At 43.8% G+C, this 22,875-nt stretch overlaps 1 protein-coding gene across 1 annotated transcript in view; it reads right to left on the bottom strand.

Annotated features, from left to right (window-relative positions):
- The window catches only part of cfap46 (cilia and flagella associated protein 46), a 229,251-nt gene that overhangs the window by 101,895 nt on the left and 104,481 nt on the right, over positions 1–22,875 (bottom strand). Inside the window, exons 21-24 of the mRNA XM_078565203.1 lie at positions 21,710–21,891; positions 11,735–11,866; positions 6,980–7,145; positions 5,970–6,051 (exon numbers count right to left, since the gene is read on the bottom strand). Coding sequence (XP_078421329.1) covers positions 5,970–6,051; positions 6,980–7,145; positions 11,735–11,866; positions 21,710–21,891 — 562 coding nt within the window. The remainder of the gene's footprint in view (positions 1–5,969; positions 6,052–6,979; positions 7,146–11,734; positions 11,867–21,709; positions 21,892–22,875) is intronic.

Here is a 22,875-nt window from a genome sequence, read left to right on the forward strand (position 1 = left end):
ATTAATATTATTTAAGGGTAAATTAGATAAGAGGGCAAAAATTCTGGTGGTCAGAAACAAATTTGCTGATATGAAGTGCGAAACCAAGGTGAAGAATTTGTGGTGGTATTGAAGCCTTTGACCTTTGGTTTCCCACTTCACATCAGAAGTCTTTCTGGTGTGAGGAACCCATTTTTGGAAAATTTGAAGGACGTTGAATTTTGGACATTCTTCCTCCTGAGTTATTTTTAAACGTTTGCAATATTTGAAGCTGTGAGTATGCTTTCTTCAAGAATCCAAAGGTCAAGACGGATGCCAAGTGGGAAACACCTGCGGAAGGAACAGGTACTTTGTATATCTGATCAAAGAACTGCTATTGCCAGACTAAAGACTATTGCTGATTGGTGAAAAACATTCGCCTAAGAGAAGAATTCTTTCAACATCATAGACTTTAAAACTCTCAGGTAAAGTGAGTGCATGTGTGTGCCTGAGAAGCAAGCTGCAAGAAAAAGACTCTGTCTTTCCCCCTCTCTGCCTCACCTTTGTGTTAAACTTTCCTTAGAAACATCTCATCAGGATAACTCATCTGTTTTATTTTGAAGGCTGAATTTTTCCCCCGTTGGGGGGGCGGGGGGGAGTTGATGGGCGGGCGTGTGCCGGCGCGCTTCCGATCAGCGCCCCGGATTGGAGATGCGGCACCATTTTACGTGGGCAGGCCAATTAAGGCCCGCCCAGTGTAACGTCCGCAGGGAAGCGCTATGCGCTCCCTGTGCAGGCGGGGGGCGGGGAATGCCTAAAATCGAGTGTGCTCTTTCGCGCATGCGCACGAAAGAGCGCACTCATCTCCCTGAGGCTAAGTGCTGCCTCAGGGAGATCACCTCTACTTTCAAAAATATTAAAAATAGAAAAAAAAAGTTTCCCTTACATGTCCCCTCATGTGACAATGTCACATGAGTTGGGACATGTTCATAATTTCCAAAAAAACTTTATTAAAATTTTAAAAACCCTACATGAAACCTCATCCCGCCTGTGGATGAGGCTTCATGTTTTTTCTACTTCCCGCCGGGGCTCCTGGCCTGCCCACCAACCTTAAGGTTGGACGGGCAGGTCCACTAATTACTTTAATTGCTCTGTCAATGGCCTCAATTGGCCATTGACAGGTTGGTGGGTGGGCAGCTGATTTTGCTGCTCCCCCGCCTTCCTGAAAATTTAAATGGGGCGCGGTGATGGGAGTTCCACCCAATGTCACCGCGTGTCATTTTACACGTCGGCAAGCGGGCCCCGCGCCCGCTCGCCGACGGTAAAATCCAGCCCTGAGAGTTTGCAAAGTTCTGATGAGAGTCATCAAGGACAGTTTCACCAGAAAATACGTCTGAAAGAGCTTCCAAATCTATTGTGACCAGAATTCTGCTAAGTCAATGGCGTCAAGGTCCTTTCAAATTTTATCCTATTAAAAGAAATATTTCTATACTGCAGACTCTGCAGGGGACTGTGTTTAGTTTGTGTTTGTGTGTGAGTACATGGGGGTTCGAATAGTTGCCTTTTTTAAAAGGGGAAAATCATTACACTTCTAAACTACAATTTGCATGTTAACCAGTTTATTAACTTGTTTTGAAAAACAAGCAATTCGTTTTATAATAAATTAATTTTTTTTGCGTTTAGTAAAAGAAGCCTGATTAGAGTCATTTTATGCTGGGAATAACAGTACCAAAGGTAAACAATTGACTAGTTTTGTGGGTGATTTAAACATCTGAACTATTGTTACAACCTGTGGATAAACGGGGCTAGAATTAACTGCACATGTTTCCCATCACGGTCTATAACACTGGCCACTAAAATTCTTACCTCCTGCTATAATTTATCCCTAAATAATATTAGGTTCAGGCAATCAAGGTGGATATATGAATACAGAATTTTTAAAACTATTAAAATAAATAAGTAATCTGTCACTATATTGATGTGCCACCCCTAAGAGAAGATAATGGGCAGAATTCAGTTGAGACGACGGGGGTCCTGCACACAGATTGCAGAACTGGTTGAATACCGCATCACCTTTCCATGGAGGCTCAATATAATTTAAATGTGATCAGGCACTCGCCTAGATAGCTTTGAGCCTCCCATTCGATCAAGTCTTCAGTCGGGCAGAAATCCCACCGAGCGTGGTGGTTGCTGCCGGTAATGCACTGAAGCCTTCAGCACGGATCATCCCTGGACCTTGGAGACAGGTGAGTGGGGCGAGATGGGGGTTCTGAGGAGGGAGTTGTGGTGATGGGAGGGGCGGCAGGGGTCAGTGCAAGGGAAGCGGGTTGGCTTTCAGCTGCTGCCCCTTCCCATGCAGGAACTGAGTGCCTATGAATGAGAAACCCTCACCAATGAGGCTGCATGGAAAACCCGACAGGGCTTGTGGGCAGCTTGTGGGAGACCTATGCGAGTCTTGTTCAATCACTGCGTCACCATTAAGTTCAGGTGGCATCAAGGATAATTACTCTGAAGTGACTTGTTAATGAACCTAATTGACAGGATTAACTGGCAAGGTTCCTACATCGGGCCCTTCCTGCTCCACACGAAATGTGGGACAGTTTTCCTGCTGCTGGGAATCAGATCTGAGGCCTCCCGGCCATCATGCTTGCTCCAGCAGGTTCCATTAAATTGCACCCAATAAGACAGTAGAGGACAAACAGAAAGTGGAAGCGATGCTTAAAAAATGTTTTGTTTCGGAGTTTACAAGACAGAAGGCTATTGAAGAGGTAAATCTTCAATTGGCTAAAAGTGAGATGAGAGACCTAATAAATAAAAGAGAAATAGTAACAAGTTGGCTAAGTTAAAGGAGGATCCAAATGGAAATGAGGGAAGAGATAGCAGAGACTCTAGGACAAGGATTTTTAGGATGGCAGGGTTTCCCTTCCCACTATCCAAAGAGTCGGCAGGGAGCCCCACAGCCTTTTAATGCTCCAATGAGCATTAATTGGCTGAAGGTGGGACTTCCATCCCTCATTCGGGAGGAATTCCAGCCTTAGCGAGCTGCTTGCCAATCTGATTGGCCAACAGCTCTCTAGTCTGTGTAGCGCCAGAAGCTGGTGAGAATCTGGTAATTTCTATTCTATCCCTAAGGTTTAAAATAGTACACAAATTGGTTGTAAAGTTAATAATATATATAAGAAAGCAACATAAATAAGTGATTAATACAATTAAGTAATTATTTAAAACACGTTAAGGATTGCAGGACAGGTAAAATGTCAAGGCTGCAGCATGTGGGAGCTCCTGGATAACATTGTGATCCAGGGCAAACACGTCTGCAGTAAGTGTTTGCAGCTTGAGAAACTTCAGACTTCAGAGGCTGAGCTGCAGACTCTGCGACATATCAGGGAGGAGAAGTTACCTGGATGCTTTGTACTAGGAGGCAGTCACACCACTTAGGATAGGGTCTTCTGGTTTGGCCAGTGGTCAGTGACAGGACGGTGTGACTGCAAGTGAAGCAGGTAAGGGGACCCAGAGGGCAGGAGCGTGAGCCTCTGCAATTGTCCAATAGGTCTGAGGTTCTCCCAGCTTGTTTGGATGATAGCAGGGGCTGCTGGGTGGTTTAGGAAACTGACATGGCACAGTGGTACAGGAAGCCATTCAAGAGGGGGGAGCAAAAAGGAACATAGTGGTAGTAAGGGACATTACAGTGAGCGGGATTGACACTATTCTCTGTAGCAAAGAGCGAGAGTCCAGGCGGCTGTATTGCCTGCCTGGTGTCAATGTTCAGGACATCCGCTCATGGCTGGAGAGGAACTTGCTGTGGGAGGGGGAGGATCCAGTGGTCGTGGTCCATGTAAGTACCAACGACATAGGCAGGATGAGGAAGGAGGCCCTGTATAGTCATTATGAGGAGCTAGGCACCAAATTAAGAAACAGAACCTCAAAAGGTAATAATTTCTGGATTATTACCTGAGCCACATGTAAAATGGCATAGGACAAATAAGATTAGAGAAATGAATGCATGGGTCAAAGACTGGTGAGGGAGAAGGGGGTTCTGGTTCGTGGGGCACTGGCACCGTGGGGAAAGTGGGATCTGTACCATTGGGACAGTCGACTCCTGAACCATGCTGGGGCTGGTGGTCTTGCAAGCCACATAACTAAGAAAGTAGAGAGGGTTTTAAACTGAATAGTCAGGGCAAGGAATCAAATTTGGGAAGATGTGGTAAACCAAAGAGTAGAAACAAGACAAGAGAGACAGGTATTAATATGGGAAACGATAAACAGACCATGACAGGAAGAGACAAAGAGCACAAATCTAAGAGTAAATCAACAGATAAGGCTAGATGCTTCAAAAATAATCAAAGGACAAAACTAAAGGCTCTGTATCTAAAGCACATAGCATTCAAAACAAACAGATGAATTGATAGCGCAAATAGAAATAAATAAGTACGATCTGACAGCCACTAGAGACATGGCTACAGGATGACATAGATTGAGACCTGAATATTGAAGGGTACGTGACATTTAGGAAGAACAAGAAGTTAAGAAAAGGTGAAGGGGTGTTAATGGTATTAGCACATTAGAGAGGGATGACCTAAGTTCAAGAAACCAGGATGTAGAAGCAGCTTGGGTTGAGATGAGAAATGATAAAGGCAAGAAGCCTCTTGTGAGAGTGCTGTACAGGCTCCCTAATTGTAACTACACGGTAGGACAAAGTATAAAAGAGGTAATGGGAACTTGTCATTAAGGTACAGCAATAATCATGGGAGATTTTAATCTACATAGAGACTGGAAAAATCAGATGGACAAGGGTAGCATAGGTGAGGAGTTCATAGAATGGTTTCGAGATACTTTCTTAGAACATTCTGGAGCCAACCAGAGAGCAGGCTATACTAGACCTGGGACTGAGCAACGAGATTGAGGTTATCAATTAATCCTTAGTGAAGGCACCCCTAGGTACCAGCGGCCGTAATACAATTAAATTTTACATTCATTTTGAGGGAGAAACGAGTGCGTCCAAGACTAGTATTTTAGACTTAAATAAGGTCAATTATGAGGGCATGAAAGCAGAGCTAGCTAAAGCGAACTTGCGAACGAGGTTAAGAGATAGGTCAATAGAGGTTCAGTGGCAGACATTTAAAGGGATATTTCAGAATACACAGAATATACACATTCCAAGGACAGGACCCAATATCCGCGGTTAACTAAAAGTTAAAGACAACATCAAACTTAAAGAAAAAGCATATGTTTACACAAAGAGGGTGGCAGGTCAGAAGATTGGAAAGAATATAAAGAATAGCAAAGAATGACAAAAAAGATTAATAAGGAGGGAAAAATTTGTAGGGTGGGGGTGGGGGCGGTGGGGGGAGACCCGAAAATTAACCCCTTCAGGCCTAGGATAGGAAGGAGAGGGGTGCGTCCATCAGCAGCCTCCTTTTAACATCTGGCACCCACCCAAAAGGTCTGACCACTGTGGGGGCTCACTCCCCCGTGCCATCCCACACCCTCTCCACCAATAATCCAACACTCCTCTGTCCTCATCCCCAGGCCTCACCTAGCCTCCCCGCCCTGAAATCCCCAAAACCTACCTGGTTCTGAACTCCCAGGACTTAGGGCTGCTTGCAGACCCAGTCCAGTCCACTGCATCTTTTGGTACTGCAGGGACTAGAGAGCTACCGGCCAATCAGATTAGCTGGCAGGTCTCTGAGGCGGGACTTCCTCCCAACTGAGGGGCGGAAGTCCCGCCTCCAACCAATTATCACTAACTAATAGGAGTGTGAAATGGCTGTGGGGCAGCAAGTATGAACAGAGATGTGTTTGCTACCAACTCCTCGGTTGGCGGGAGAGAAACTCCTTCATCCGAAATATCCTGGCCTATGTGATTTGGAATATCAGAAAGGAAATCTATGAATCCTTAGCCGTATGTGTGCGCGTGTGTGTGTTCCATTTGTTCTGAGTTTCAGATCCAATTCTGCTATATATTGTCTTAATCTGAGAGCTTGTAAATCATTTCCTCAGGTTTCACTAACATGTTGATAATGTCCCTGGCATAAAATGAAGCATTTGTTGTCTAACTGTTGTCTGCTGAATCATTTCCTCCTTTTCTTCTTCCTGTCGGTCAAAATGAAAAATAATGCAGTTAAAATAACTATGAATCTGATCCAAGCACTTAAAAACATCAAAATATTTTGTGAAACTATTGTACATTTCTGGTTGTGTGATGCTGGTGGAAATACATTGATAGGTTAGGCTTGTTGGCAAAATGGCACATACTAGGAGCATGTGGTTGAAAAAAATTTGTCTTGTCAACTGCACATTGATGAAGTGGTAGCTCTTGGGATTCAAAAATGCATAGCTGTGCCAGGTCTTTTGAAGAGCAATTAAATTCGTCCCACTTTTCTGCTCTTTCCCCCATTGCCCTATATATTTTTTTCCTTTCCAGTGTTTATCCAATTTTTATTTGAGAGTAATTTTGATGACAGCAGAAGGATGAGGGTTCAGGTCAATTGTAGCTGGAGGTTGAGGGAAACCTACAAGAGTGGTGGCCAAGGGTTTCTCTGTGGGACCAGGATGAGCAATCCTGCTCCTCTTGAGCCACAAACCTGACAAAAATGTTTTTAGAAAATGCATATGAAAATTGCAAATCATATTTTTCAGAGTTGAAATTATGTCGGGGTCTGAATTATGTCATTGGACCCCAACATGTCAGTATTCATGAGGCCTACTCCAACCTTTTTTGCCAAAAAACATTCAGAATGACAGTGAAGGTAATGGTGCTGGGGCTGGTGAAGGGCTAGGCAAACACCCTCTCCCAAGGGTAGACCATAGCCTAACTGTCTGTGGGCATGGTATAAGCCAGAGTTGCCCACAGTGGTACTTGTAGCTGCCAGGGCCATGGCAATTAGATACAGAGTATTACTGCAGGGCAGTAGGAGGTAGAATTGTCAGCAGCATTGTCTGTGCGTTTTCAGCCCCTCTGCATTTAATTTATGGTAACAGCTAAATGCTTCAAGTTAGTGGGTGCAGAAATTATTTTTACCTTTTTAATCCTGGTATACGTGTTGTAGATAGCCTTTAGGAAAGTTTTAATGGGTTCTTCAAGCACAGCTATTTCCAGAGGAGATGGTATCAAAGACAGACAGGAATTCCAAAAGTGTTTTGCTGAACTCATTACAAGCTTCATATTTCCAGCTTTTTCTCCATAACTGCAGTAAAAAATAGTCAGATATTAGACATTTCCTGTTGTCATTTCTAATGAATAAGCTTTGATAGCATGTAAGTATTAAAGATGCATTGCCACAATCTGTTCCATTGTTGAATGAGGTATTACAAGAGATTTTCCTGGGTCTGTACCTGCCCAAACTGGGTTTCCTGGACATTGCAAATGCCAGAAGACTGGGCAGGTCACCTTTAAAGTTAATCTGACCCAGCCATTTTGATCACCTCCACCCTCTTTCTTGCAGGTAATAAAAATTATGTTTACTTCAATTCATCAAAGAGACAGTTTTTCATGTCACAATTCCAAAAAATAATTATCACCTCTTAACTTTCATGGACCTTTCATCCATCTACATCTATTGCCATTCTTAGCCTCACCATTGGTTTCTGATCTTGAATCTCCCACATCTGCCAGTTGCTGAAGCTGCCTCCAGGCAGCTGGGTTTTCTGTCTCAATTAAGTGAGTCACTTCTTGTTCCACTGTTTCCTCCATCAATTATTAAATTCACAAACACCAAGTCCATCTAAGACTTGGCTATTTCTCCTACATCTGCAGACTCAAATACCTCTCTCCTACTTATGAATGTTTTTCAGAAAAATTATCAACCTCTTGCACAATCTCTTTTCTCTATTTTGACAATTGATTAACATTTCTCTGACTTTTCCTCACCTTTTTTGCCTCAAATGCAAACTTATCATCCTCAGCCTAAGGAGCAAGAGAATTCAGATATCAAAAATTCAAAAAAGATTCCAAAAAGAAATTATTCGGGAGCAGGAAACTCCTGGGAAGGCAGTGGAAACAGCTTTCATACGAATGGTCAGGATGATGAATTTGGAAGGAATCTGCTTTCCACATCTGCAACACAAAACAGAAGTATTTCCTAATGTGCAGGACACCATGAAGACTGTGGGAGCCAAGGAGATTGCTGCAGCATCATGATGCCAAAAATAGCTTCTTAGAACATTGGTGTCTTCCAGAGTGGCCACCTTTGATTCCATAGGTCCATTTAGCAGGGTAAAGTAACTGGACTCACAAGCCCTGATTTGTAATACTCAGTCTTTAATGCTAATAATCAATAGCACCTGAGCCTGTGTCCTGCACAATTGTGCTGCAAGGAGTGGGTATCAATGTCACTGTCTTTCTTGACATTCGTAGTAAGCTTTTTTCCTTAAGGCCCTGACCAATGCCTTTTACATGAGAGAGCTTAGCACATGGGTCTGGCACCTTTTGCAACTGCAAGAGAAAGACTGCTGGAAGCTAGTTTTCCTGAAACAGTGGATATTGTGATTCCTCGACCAATCAGATAGTCTGAACAAACTGACGAACCCCAACTGTCAATGGAATGAGTTCTATTTAAAAGGAACATGGCAGTGCTCAGAATGGCTACTATAACTCTGTAGGTTTCAGAAAAGAAGAAAAACAAAAGCAAGATGTAGGAAAGCTGCACCCTGGTTCTCTGACTCTACCCTGGATGTGATGCTGGAGGCTGTGAAGATCCACAGAGAAGTGCTGTTTCCATTTGATTGGGGGAAGGAGCTACCCTCACAGAACAAGTAGGCTTGGCTCCAAGTGTCAGAAGCAGTAAGCAGCAGGACTGTGCTTACTAAAACCTGGAATCAGTGCCGCAAGAGGCTCAATGATCTCACAAGGTCACACTCAGGGTGGAATTTAGTGTTGGCACCGGGGGTCACACCCACCTGTCGGGAGAACTGATGGAATCCCAAAAGTGTCACTTTTCTCTGGGAAGGCTACGCAATTATCAAGTATTCAGGAACATACCCAGACAACATCAGGTCTCTCATCGGGTAAGCCCTAACAGAACACTCAGGCCTCCGTCAGGGACCGTTGCTGGATCCCTGGAAAGGGGTAAAGTGGGGCGGGATAGGGGTCACAGGGAGGAGGTCGCTGGCAAGTGGGGGCATTGGAGGCAAAGGCGGGGGGTTGGCTTTCAGCCGGCCCCCATTCCCGATGCCAGGTCCTTCGATCAAAATCAACAGGGTTTGTTGAATGATCTCCCCACATGGCAACCCCCTGTCTGCCACTTGCTGAGTACCAGCAAAGGTGGAAGAGGCCCTTGGTACTTAAGGGCTTCAATTGTCCTTCAGGTGGGAAGGCTACCCTCTACCCTTTCTGCCCTGAGTTTAATCGGGGGAAGGCAGAGAGGTCCTCCCGCACTCTTCTGCCCAATCAAGAGGCGCCTCCCAACACCAAGGGTGAGGGAGGCATTAAGTTCCGCCCTCTGGCTTCTCCAGCATATCCCAGCACAGCACTCCTTAGACCAACACACTATGCAACAGCACTCATTCCTCTGTTGCAAAATATCTCCTCACATACCCAGCTGAGCAGCCAACACTCATACTCACCCTCATTTTAAACCATCTCATATCCATTCTTCACAACCACCTTTCACAAATGTTGCTCTTCCATCTTCCGTAAACATGCCATTTCTCTCAAACTCAATTCTCTGCTTTCTCTCCTTACAGGAAAAGAGAGCACACAACTCCAGGGAGAGACAGAGAACTGGTGGCGGCCCACAAGTGATAGCCACCCTGACACACATGGGCCTCGGAGATTGGTAGGGTGGCAGAGTTGCTGGACATTATTGGAGAGATGGAAGTCTCTCACGTACCCGGTGACAGAATTAGATATCATACTGCCACTTGGCACAAAACAATCACTAATGTTAAATTTCTGTCATCACTAACTGAAATGTGAACATCTGCACAATATTGACTTTGAACACTTGCCACATGTTAATTTTAATTGATGTCTTTCAGTTCCTTCAAGGGTGCCGCAGGAGCTGGAGCTAGAAAAGGCCATGGAGTCCTCAGGAGACCTGCACTGAGGAAGTACTCATGTGCACCCTCACCAGCGCAGATACACATACATCGGTGGAGACTCAAACAGAGATAGATAGGGGAGGTGTGCAAATGGTGAGGTGCACATTACATGTAAGAAGAAACAGGTTTTGGAAACAGGTACAACAGTAGAAAGTCTCCATCAGAAGGTGCAGGATGGTCCATGCTTTGCTTAGCTGGACACAGATGTTAAGCCTCGGGGGGGGGGGGGCATCCACAAAGAGGACACTATTGGAGCAGCAACTGGAATCGTTAGAAATTCAGTCAGCATTTCAAAGGCAATGTGCATTCTTGCAAAAAGATTGGAGGAATTCATCTCTTCCAAGAGTGCTGATATCCACCTCCATGGAAAGATTGGCCACTTGCGTGGAGAATCAGCCATGGCAGGCAACCAAATGCTTGCTTGCTTGCCTTCATCAATGGCCTGCACACTCAGTCTGCCGTAGAACACAACAGAATTCAGGAAAGCCTCATCTTGGCCATTCAATACCTCACTGAAGTGGAGCAAAGTACTTTCCAGCTCTTGGCCAGCAGAGAAGTTCGGGTTGATGATGAGAGGGAAGTAGAAACTCTTCTCAAGGGGCTCCCACTTCACATCCAGTGTCCACCCTGGAGTTGTGCTTTCTCTTATCCTCCGAGCCGGAGCCCAACCCAGCATTATATTCCTATTTATTTTATTTCTAACATTAAAAAGTGAGTACCAAGCCTATAAAAAGTCAGCCGCCTTTACATGACGCATTGACCAGATGATACAATGTGCACAAATAGGTATATCTAAGTATGTGCGTTGTATAGTATAGTTATATTATCATAGCAACCACCATAGAACTAGCAGAGTATTCAACCATTGGTGTCATGTATTTTTTTGGCCAAAGTGAGTTTCTGGAGTGGTAAGGAATGATAATTTAGTAGTCGATGTGGTTCTCACACTGCAGGTTTTTTGCTAAAGTGGTCCTTGCTTGAAAAATAGTGAAGATAACTGTTCTAGGTGGTAGCAGTTGTGGGTTTAGAAGGTGCTGCCTAAGGAGCCTTGGTGAGTTTCTGCAGTGCATCTTGTAGATGTTGTTGATGTTGTTATTGTCGTTGATCCTATTGTTGATGTTGCACCTGTTGTTGGTGTTGGTATTGCTCCACCTGCTCCTTTTCAGAGTTCCATAGTATACCTGCAGAAGCTGCTGCAATGCTGCAATAAGGGCTATAATTGGGAAGCACAGGAGACTCCTTGCTATGCTCTCACCTTTTTGACTCTGACAAGTCCTATACTGCTTGGGAAATCTATGCGCTGACTGTTGAAGCTAAAATTCTGGGTTAAAGACAGAATTAGTTGGCACTTTATATACTTAAATTACAGACCCAACAGTTCCATGGAGGGGTTTCCTCCACACCTCCAAATATGCCCTGGTAAAAGCTGGAAGTGAGCAGGAAACTCGGAAACCAGGCTTCTGACATGCTGGTATTTTTTTTCTTGTCATTTAATCCCCACCTGCACCCAAATCTGCCCCTTCCCGCCTTGACAATAAAAATTCTGCTCATAATTTCTGGTGCTGTGGGTGACTAAAACCTATTACTGCAATTATAGCACTACTCCTGGAAGTATTTCAATACATCCCTAGGGAGTCTCCCGCAAAGAAAAGTTCAAAAATTACTATGTTAAAGCATAATTGTCTTTATGATGAAGATCTGTTTGCACTATGGTCCAGCTCTGAGATAAAATTACCTTGCACTCAATTCAAATGCTCTGATGGCAGAGATACGCATTCCGCTATTTCCAGCTGCATTCTTCATCAAGCTTTGCCCTTTAATACTGGCAACAACGCTCAGCAATTCTTGCTGAATTCTGTAATTATGCCTGTATAAATACAAAGAAAACATTACTTTTCAATTCACATAAACATACTCAAGTTATAGAACAAAGAACAAAGAAAAGTACAGGAACAGGCCCTTCGGCCCTCCAAGCCTGCGCCGATCATATTGCCCATCAACTAAAACATTTTGCGGGGTCCGTATTCCTCTATTCCCATCCTATTCATTTATGTATACTACAAACAGCAAAAATCCCAGCACTGATCCCTGCGGAACTCCACTAGTCAGCTCTCCATTCAGAAAAGCACCCTTCCACTGCTACCCTCTGTCTTCTATGACCAAGCCAATTCTGTATCCATCTTGCCAGTTCACCTTTGATCCCAATGCGACTTTACCTTCTGTACCAGTCTGCCATGAGGGACCTTGTCAAAGGCCTTACTGAAATCCATGTATATAACATCCACTGCCCTTCCATCGTCGATCATCTTTGTCGCTTCCTCGAAAAACTCGATCAAGTTAGTGAGACACGACCTCCCCTTCACAAAACCATGCTGCCTCTCACTAATATGCCTATTTGCTTCCAAATGGTAGTAAATCCTGTTACGAAGAATCTTCTCCAATAATTTCCCTACCACTGATGTAAGGCTCACCAGCCTGTAATTTCCTAGATTATCCCTTCTACCCTTCTTAAACAATGGAACAACATTAGCCATTCTCCAGTCCTCTGGGACCTCACCCGTAGCCAGTGAGGATACAAAGATTTCTGTCAAGGCCCCAGCAATCTCCTCCCTTGCCTCCTCAGTACTCTGGGGTAGATCCCATCTGGCCCTGGGGACTTAGCCACCTTAATATTCTTCAAGATGCCTAACACCTCTTTTTTGATCTCAACATGATCCAGGCTATCTACACACTCTTCCCTAGACAAATCGACAATTACAAAAATTTTTGCCTCTGTTAAAGATCATCCTGATTTCACAAGTTGTGTAGGTCAACTCATTCAGTGACAAACTCAAGGGCAGCAAATCTAGGTTTGAATCCTGTTTGGCTCACTCAGCTTTTCATTCATCTGAGGTGCACAAACTGATTACTATATCACGAGAACCAAAAAATGCAGCACATGACACATTAATGGGGTTGCCATCTTCATAAACAAGCGTACATTCCATATGAAAGTGGAGATCAGTACTGCGTCCAAAAGATGCCAACTTCTCCAAAAAACCTCTTCCTGAATTCATTTTTTAAATTCATACCTGAAGCTTCAATAAAAATTTTTGTTCCTTATGTAACATGGTAGCATTTAAAATAAATATTTGGTTCCCCAATTTCTCAGTTTGATGGTTCAGTAACAAAATGGAGGCATCAAAGGGGGTGTGTTGAGGTAGAGATGGTTGTCATCAGTGTACATGTGAAAACTAATGACATACTTTTGGATGATGTTGTCATGGGGCAGCGTGTAGATGAGAAATAGGAGTTGTTGTTAATTGTATAGTAATTGAGTGTTCAATTGTGGTAGGGTGGTAGGTATTAACTGGGGATCCACTTGTGTTCATATATAGGAGCAAACAAAACTGTAATTGTTGATTTATAATGTTTGTAATGTGTATACCTCTTATAAAGTGTGTAAAAATTAGGCTCTAGTCCTATCCTTCACCGCCTGACTACCTGGAATAGAACAAGAGCCAAGGGTAGATCATTCCACTTGTGCGTAGTGTGCGTACAATGAAAGCCATGCTGCCATATAAAATATGATAAAGCAGACTATTGAAATGCAGAGGTCACACTGGAGGTGCCCTGCAGCACATGGCAGAGTGCACGTTAGGATGTGCCGCGGTCTACTACATGCTACACAACCTCGTCATCATGAGGGAACAGCCCTTGCCACCAGCAATATGGCAAGCAGCCAGGATCAGTAGGAGGAAAAGGAACCGAGCAAACAATTTAGGCAGCATCTTCCTAGCCAGGCTGTCCATGAATAACTCATCCAAGTACAATACCAGTAACTGCAAATTTCCTATTCTACAGCAGTGCCACAGCTTAACTTCCATCTGCCATTGACCATTGCTTGGTCACAATGCTAAAATAAAAGCCACCAAAAATAAACATTCCAAATCAAATTTATAAATCAAATCATTCCATATTCTATTCAAAGTCAACTAATCACCCTTGTGCATTCCCATCGTGCCTATCTTCCAGATGTTTTTGCTCGTCCTAGTGCTACTCCGTGGCTGCAGCATGGATGGTGGATGGCTGCTGAATTTTAGTGGAGGGGACCGCAGATGGCTTTGAAGGATAACTTCGGACTGCTCTAGGCCTAAAAGGCCCAGCTGTGGACTGTACCACCTCGACATGGGCAGCAGCAGTCTGGGCTGCCTGGTTGACAGGCCAACACCAAGAGCACTAGCAGAGTGACAGTGGTGGAAAGATGAACATTGCTTTCTTAAAAGAGGACAGCAGATTCATGCTCCATGGAACTACTGTCACTTCCCTGGGGCGATACCTCAGCAAACCTAGTAATCTGTTGGAGGACAGATTGTGGACAGCTGTGACACTCTGCAAGCCACTCTGCATACTGTAACCCACAGCCATATTGGCAGTATTCTAAGCTTGCAGGGCAGCAAGCAGACCTTGCAGAACTTCAGTCTGAACTTCCACTGCCTGTTATGAAACTTACCTTAATGTTGAGAGCTAAGGTCAGGGACTTCAACTCCCAACAAACCTTGGACCTTCTGCGCGTGCACAGGCCAAGAGCGGGCTGCACGTGCACAGTTCAGCAGTGCAAGTTCTTTGGGCTGATGACAGGCCCAGCATGCTGAAGCAAAGATAAAAAAAGGTGTAAAAACTCAGGCTATGTGGCCAGGTGCAGAGCACCATTGCTGGCAAGTGTTCCAGGCGGGGACAGGGAGATGGGTTAGGAAAAAGTCCCAAAGTGAGAGGGAACAGGGAAATGTCCCAAAAGAAGAGTTCCAGACAGGGAATAAGGACAGGAAAAGATCCCAGTTCAGTTAAAAGGAGAGGAGCAGAGAAACAGGCTCTAAACAGGAAAAGGGCTGCGGGTAGCAGACTTTAAGTGAAGAGGGCTCAGAAGAAGCCCTGAATATCAAGAAGGCAGCCGAAGGTTGGTGAATTTGTGCTGCAGGCCGTTGGAGCCAAGGTACCCCTCTGGAGCAGTAGTGTTCTGCTCAGCATGGCCAAAGAGCTGTAATTGTGCTTGTGAGTTGGTGCTTGGGTGCATACTCAGGAATCCAGGGGAACGGAATCTCGGGAGACAAGATTAAAATCCTGTGAGGTGGGCCATAGTTGATGCCGTCCGAGTTGGAGTGACTTTTGGAGAGAACTCGCAGGTTAGATCTTTGAAGGTGAAGACTGGAATCCCTCATGAGCGGGGCAGAGTTTCAGTGAAATTGGTTGACTCACAGTGTTACTGACATATGGGTGGATTGTTGAAAAATCTGTGGACTCTGTCTTAGTTGCATTTGCCATTTAGTGTGCAGTAAGGCATGTTCAACCACAGTTCGTCTGTTAATACACATGTACCTCACATTAACTCTGAATGTTAAAATATAAGACAGATATTGTAAACTGTTTTATCTTTCTGACCTTGTATAGTAAAGTTTATTTTTGTTTGCTCAAAACCTATGAAACAGGCTCAGGAATGGTCATCTCAATAATGGACAACACTGTCTCCTGCACAAGGCTGAAGATTTTGGTGTATCTGTCTTGTTCTAGTTAGCTTCTGCTGACTCTAGTTGTGCATCACCTTGCCCTGCAAGAGAAAGGAAGGTGCTTCGGTGAATGTTGTGCAATCTATTTCACGTGGTTTAATAGCTAGCAGTATGTGCAAGCTATGAAATAGGGGGGTGAGACTTGCAACAGTACAAGTGTATGAGGGTGCTGTGAATTTTATGAATGTCAGGTATGAGTCCTAATTGATAGAGATTGTTCATAAGTGAGTAATGGGGGTTTGGTGAATTAAGTTGTGTCTGAAGTAAGAGGTGTATTTGGTAGTAAATTGTATTAGAAAATGCATTCACTGACTTCTGAGTGTGTGTCTGAAAGTCCTCCTGGACCCCTGTGGATACAGAATATTGCTCCCCCTGTCCACCTCCTCTACATAAGGCTTCAGAGCAGTGTCTAAAAATCCTGGAGACTGCTCTTTCCCATGTTATGTTATTCTTCTGTCTTTCCCAAATCAAATTCAGTTCCCACAGGACTCCCCACTCCTGCTTCAGAAACAATGCACCTCTTCTTTAAGAGATACAGGTTGGCTTTCAGCAGTACAAGTTTCTCTAACCCACAATATTGGTTCCCTTCTAAGGTATTTAATTAACAGCATGGTTGGCACTTGCTGGATGCTGACATCATTTAAAACAGCAGTCAGTATGAAGTTGGCATCCTGATCCATATGCTGTTTTAGAAACTGTCGATTTCAGCCCCATAGGGTTTGGTTCTTTTTTCGCAGGACCATGTTAGATGATTTTTAGGCAATCAATAGCAATGTTAGAATGCTGGTCCAACCTCTAAAATGGATGATAGGATCCAGAGAGCAGAAAGAAAATAGGTAAATTGAAGAATAATTTTCTATTTATTTAAAGTTATAGAATAAACAGAAATAGAAAGAAAAAAAGTGATAAAATAGCTTAATGAGAATTTTCGTTATTTTCATTATTTATGGTTATTGCATATAAAGCTATTTCTAACACTTAAGATCTTGCTGTAAAAATAATAGCATTCTGATGATTCTCACGGTTACTAATGTGCAAATTGGCCAGCATATTCAGGGCATTAAGAGATATGGGCCGGGATTTCCCGGCCCCACTGCGGGCGAGGCAGCGCCCCAGCCAGAAGTCCATTGACTTGCGGCGGGACCAGAAGATCCCGGCGGCAGGCGGGCGGGTGCGGAAAATCCTGCCATGGTGTGGGGTGCAATTTTCCAGAACTCGATGGTCAAGTTACTCTGCTCTGCCATTTGCTTTGCACAAAAGACATCTGAACCTGAGTATCCAAGTATTTTTAAGAACTTGCTGTATTTGCACATTAATTTCCCATTAAGCTTACGGCAATAAGTTGCTCAATCTCATTCTTGCATGTAATAAAGCTCTCCTTAAGAAATTTTTATTTTTAAGTCATTTTTTAAATTTTCAAATGGCCTGGATTTTGCAGTGATAATGAAGGGAAATTATACGCTAGTCCTCTAAACTTATCCAGAGGGTGAGCTATTAGGGTCCCTCCGAGATTGCAATCAAGGGAAATGAATGGAACTGATAAGAACTTCCACTCTTAAGATCTTAGTCTCACACCACTGAAAAAGTTACACCTTGTTGAATTAAGTATATATGGGTTTTTAATGGTGTACTAAGTTCATAATTACTACTAAACAGTCTCACTGGCCCTGAAAGAGTAGTTTTACATTTGGTTGAATGTCAAATTTCTCCATTATGATAAGAAATTCCATATTTTTAACATGTTTTTAAAAGATATTTTCACTTCTATCTTAATCCAATCATAATCATCTATTTTGCTATCTGAAAAATGAAATTAAATGTAAAGGGGAGGGGGAGTAGATAGAACTTACAATTTTCATGGGGGCAACCCCTTAATTGGATTGGAGTCAGACTCGGTGGCCAATTAGAGGCCGTGGACAGGAGCAGAGGCAAAGTGTGGACCTGAATTAAACTCCCCACAGCAGCCATTACTGTGGCTGCCGTGTAAGTCTTGAAAGGCAAGCAAAAGAGTTCCTGTGAGCCTTTGGTCTGCAGTGTCCAATGATGTTGATGGAAAGCCAGGAACCTGACATTGGGGGTAGATCAGCTCCCTTGGTTCTCATAACACAGCTAGATGATGCTTGAGGCTATGAGAGAGAGAGGAGTAGGGTCACCTTTCCAAAATGTGGGAGGAAGCCACCCACCCAGGCTGAATAGGTCTGAGTTGAGATAGCTGCCTGTGTCATTGGCAGAAGTAATATCAAAAGAACATGGATTGAGCCTGTAAAAGGCTCAATTACCTCATATGCAACCCTTGACCCTCAGGACACATCTTTGAATATTCACCCTCTGGCAGATGCACCAGCTGACGAGCCTCAGGCAGCAGGCTGCTCCTGAAAATGGGAAGAATGTGCACCCCTAGACCACTTACTCACCCCTCAGGATGACTCATAGCCAGACTTCTGTTATGGACCTGTCACCATTGAAACATGCAGCTTCTATTGGATAGGGGCAGATGCCATTAGCCATAGAGGGCAGTAGTGCTGTATCTCACACTCTTTTGTACTTGTAGGAGAAAGGGGCACATAATGCCTGGGAAAGGGTGGAATCAGGCAGCAGGACACAATACTTACATAGGATAACGCCAGTGGAAGACCAAACAATGGAGGTTGCCAGGATCCCAGTTGAGAAGGACGTCAGCCCAGGTGAGATGGAAACTCATGATGCAGATAGCGATTAGAGGGTGAACTACTCATTTGGGAGGGTGCAGTGAACGGCACCCCATATGGTAACACACTCAGCACTGAATTGCATTGGGTGGCCTCGGCACTGCTATGGCTTCTACTCTCCTAGGTTGGTTCTCATGATCTTTTCTTGCATCTCCCACAGGTGCCGACATCCACCCGACGACACCTTCTCCCTCTGCAGTCCCAGAAGACCATTATGAGTTTGAGGAAGCACCTGACAAGCGCACTGTTCATCAGTGCAGATACTCTCACCTCAGTTGGACCTGTTGTGCAGTTATGTAGGGTGGCACTGATTGGGGTACACAGCACATGTGTATAGGAGGAGGTGCTAGAGGCAGAGGAGCTGTGTGCAGTTCCCCCAGAGGATGGAGACAGACACAGCCCTGCTCAACTGGGCACAGATGCAGAGCCTTCAGAGTCACAGGAAAGCAGATTCTACCTAGAACAGCAAAAGATATGTTCCCACATGTCAGTGTTCCCTGGTACAGTGCAGGGTCATGGGCTCAGAATGGAGGATACCATCTATCTCATGTGTGTCACAATGGCTCAGCGCTACAGTGCATAAGCTTCTCCATAAAGAGAGTGGCCAATCTTGTGGAGCACCACCTGCAGCATCACTCTGAGTGGATGCAGGAGCAGCACTCTGGCATGCACAGGATGCATGCCACACTGAGTAGCCTGGAGTGGTCTGTGGCGTTGGTAGCACAGAGAAGCTTGGAGTTGATGCCAATTGCACCTCAGCTGGTGTCTTCCTCTAGCAATGCGGTGTGCTTGCCAAAGTCTGAGGATGTCATGAAGGAGGATGAGGGTGCCACCCCTCAGGAAGCACCTTCATAATCCTTAGCCCCCTTGGCTTTTCTGACTGAGGGAGCAGCAATGCAGCCTGACCAAGTCTCTGTAGATGCCTCCACGGGCACTTACATGATGAGGATGACCACCACAGGTAGTGACCAGTGAGCAGGCTCCCTCCACCTTCTCTGAGGCCACAAGGGGAGCACTATATAGAAGTGGCCAAACGCAGAAGCCACAGCATCACATGCAGCACTGAGTGGGTCACTAAGGTGTCTCCTTACTGTCTGTGTGCACTGTTTCCCTGTCTTATTTTATAAATAATGACACTTTAAGGCACGTGTCTGAGACTCCTTTTATTGATGGCATAACCAAAAATTGCTTTGAGGGATTGAAAGAAACCAAGGGTTTATAAAGTAAATGTAAAGGCTCTGGGCAGATATCCTTCATTGCAATCAGATCAAACTCATTTATTTCTATTTGCGCCATCAATTCAATTATCTTGTTACAAATGCTGCGTGTATTCAGAGAAAGAGCCTTTATTTTTGTCTTCTTACAATTTTTCCCTACTCTGACCATATATGCTGGTGTATTCTTCTGTTTGTGCACTGTCTCACATTGTCATATTCTGACTATCATTACCCATATTGCTACCCCGCACTATTGCCTTGTCTTTTCTTTTTAACTTTCTAAATTTCCTCCCACTTGAATCCTCCCCTGCCCCCCACTATTTAGTTTAAAGTCTTATCTACATGCAATTTCTCTCTTCCTCTATTTATTTATTTTTCTATACCTGAATTGACTCTAATTCACCCACACAAATTCACCATCATTCTCCATTGTTCATCTGCATCTTTCTCAAGCATTAAAACTCATTGGTTAAAGAGATACACTGTTCCTCCAGCGGTTCAACTAAATATTGGGAAGACTCAAGCCATTGTTTCCAGTACATGTGAATTAGGAAGTTCCCTTCCAAGCCACTCACCATCCTGACTTGGAAATATATTGCTGTTCCTTCACTGTCGCTGGGTCAAAATCCTGGAACTCCCTCCCTAACAGCACCATGGGTGTACCTACACCACATGGACTATAACGGTTCAAGGCAGCAGCTCACCACCACCTTCTCAAGGGCAATCAGGGATGGGCAATAAATGCTGGCCTAGCAGCACATCCCATGAATGAATAAAAGAGATACAAATTAGGAGAAGGACTAGGCCACTAGGTCCTTCGAGCCTGCTTCGCCATTCAATAAGATCATGGCTGATCTGATTGAAACCTCAACTCCACATTCCCACCTAACCCTGATAACCTTGCACCCTCTTGCCTATCAAGAATCTATCTAGCTCTGCCTTAAAAATATTCAAAGACTCTGCTTCCACCGCCTTTCAAGGAACAGAGTTCCAAAGACTCACTACCCTCAGAAAAAAATTTCCCCTCATCTCTGTCTTAAATGGACGATCCCTTATTTTCAAACAGTGACCCCTAGTTCTAGATTCTCCCACACGAGGAAATATCCTTTCCACATCCACCGTCAAGACCCCTCAGGATCTTATACATTTTAGCCAGTACCCGCTCCAAATTCCATTCCATAGCCACCGACTCCATCACTCTCCATGGCACTGCCTGAGGCTGAACCAGACTGTACGTAACCTTTGTGTCATATTTGACCCTGAAATGACCTTCCAAGCATACATCCACATCATTACTAAGACCACACATTCCCACCTCTGTAATGTGACCTGACTCCACTCCTGCCTCAGTTCATCTGCTGCTGAACCTTCAACCATGCCTTTGTTACCTTTATACTTGACTATTCCAATGCACATCTGGCCACCCTCCCATGTTCCATTGTCTGTAAACTTGACTTCCAAAACTCTGTTGCTCACAACAAGTCCTGTTCACCCATCACCCTATGCTTGCTGATGTATATTGGTTCCCAGTCAAGCAATGCCCCAAATTTAAAAGTTTCATCCATGTTTTCAAATCCCTTCATGGCCTCACCTCTCCCTATCTTAGTAATCTCCTTATGCCCACAACCCTTCCAGATATCTTCTAATTCTGGCCACATGAGTATCCCTGATTTTAATTGCTGCATCATTGGTGGCCATGCCTTCAGCTGCCCAGGCTCTAAGCTCTGGAATTCCCTTCCTAAACCATGTCACCTCTCTACCTCTCTCAAGGCAATCCGCAAAACCTACCTCTTTGACCAAGCTCCGGTCATCTACCATAATATCTCTTTATGAGGCTCAGTGACAAATTTTGCTTTATATTACTCCTGTGAAGTGCCTTGGGACACTTTATTACATTAAAGGAGCTATATAAATACAAGTCGTTGGTGTTTTTGTTCATTAATGTCTCAGATACCTCATTGCCCTCCTCTGCTAATGTGTGTAGGAATTTTTCTAACGAATGATATATGCCACCAATGGCTCTGCATCACCAAGATTTGGCCCACTGGATTTTGTTTCAGTGCCATTGTATGCAAGGTAAAAATCAGAAAATGCTAGATCACAAAGCCTGCACTTATTCTGAATGTCAGAGTTAAAATAAACGGTTTTTTTTTTCTCAGTTCAAAATAATAATGAGCAAATATAATCACCTATTTGATAGGAATGAAATAATTTAAATTACACTAAATGACATTATACTCACTTTTCATGTTTCTTGGAATCAGTGCTTGGTGCAGCAATTTTATCCATTTCAAATGCTTTCTGGGCACATTGCATGAGTAATGAGTCATCATTATTCAGGTTAGCAAGTTGCATCAAACATGTCCATACCTCCAGCTCTAGCAATTGATCAGACCAGGTACAGTCTGATATTTGTTTCTCCAACTGAAAACATTTATATAATTTAGAATTAAGAAATGTTAAAACATAGACCAGGAAATTTCTTGGCGAGTGATCACGGCAGTTATGCTGTGATCATGCCTGCTGATGAACTCTGTCATTGATCCTGCCAAAAATTGCAGAGTTAGGGGCCAGAAGAATCAGTGGTTTGGAAGAGCATCTACAAACTGCCTTCTTTCCCCACCAGAGAGGCCAGAAAGGCTGACCACAATTTGGTGGGATGGAGTTGCTGAACTCCTTTCCTCCCTTTCAGAAAGATAAGAAGGTGGACCCTGCACCCCATTTATCAGGTGAATGTATTAAAAAAATAAAATTCTATGGCTCTGCTCTTCAGGGGTCAAGCCTCAATTCCAGCCTTTAACATCAATTAGGCCCCATTTCATCTGAACATATGTGTGACTGAGTGAGGATCAGGACCCAAGAAAACCTGATTTAGTGTGTCTCCACACACAGCCCTGCACCCTTCTACATTAATGGCTTTGTAGAGGCTGGCAGAGCCTCAGCAGCTAGGATACCATCCTGGAAATTTGCCTTTACTGGAACTCGGGCTTAGATCCTGCTGGCATATACGCAGCCATTTCAGAACATTCCTACCAGGTTTATAGTGGAAATTCAACTAAATGGCTAAGAGTTTGGGCCCCATGAGAGAACTCTTAACACCCAAACTATTAAATAGGTTAATTTTGGGAAAGATTTATTGAAACACAGTAGGCTTTGTAAAAATGAGCTGAGGAGCTACTGCTACACTTCTAATATAAGAGATAATAATTTAAAGCGATGATTATCAGCTACATTTTTAAATGTAATGTTTAAAAAAAAATTTAAAATGAGGAAATGTTATGGTTATATATGTTGGGCTAAGTATCTGTGAAGTGTTGTGCAAGTTTGAAATGACACTGGTAGTAATTTACTTTGAATGTGGTAACCCAAAAGTGTGATTCACTTTCTTTTATATCCAATGTGCCTTAT

Source organism: Cetorhinus maximus, chromosome 20 (genome assembly GCF_964194155.1).
Source record: "Cetorhinus maximus chromosome 20, sCetMax3.hap1.1, whole genome shotgun sequence".
Lineage (NCBI taxonomy): Eukaryota > Metazoa > Chordata > Chondrichthyes > Lamniformes > Cetorhinidae > Cetorhinus > Cetorhinus maximus.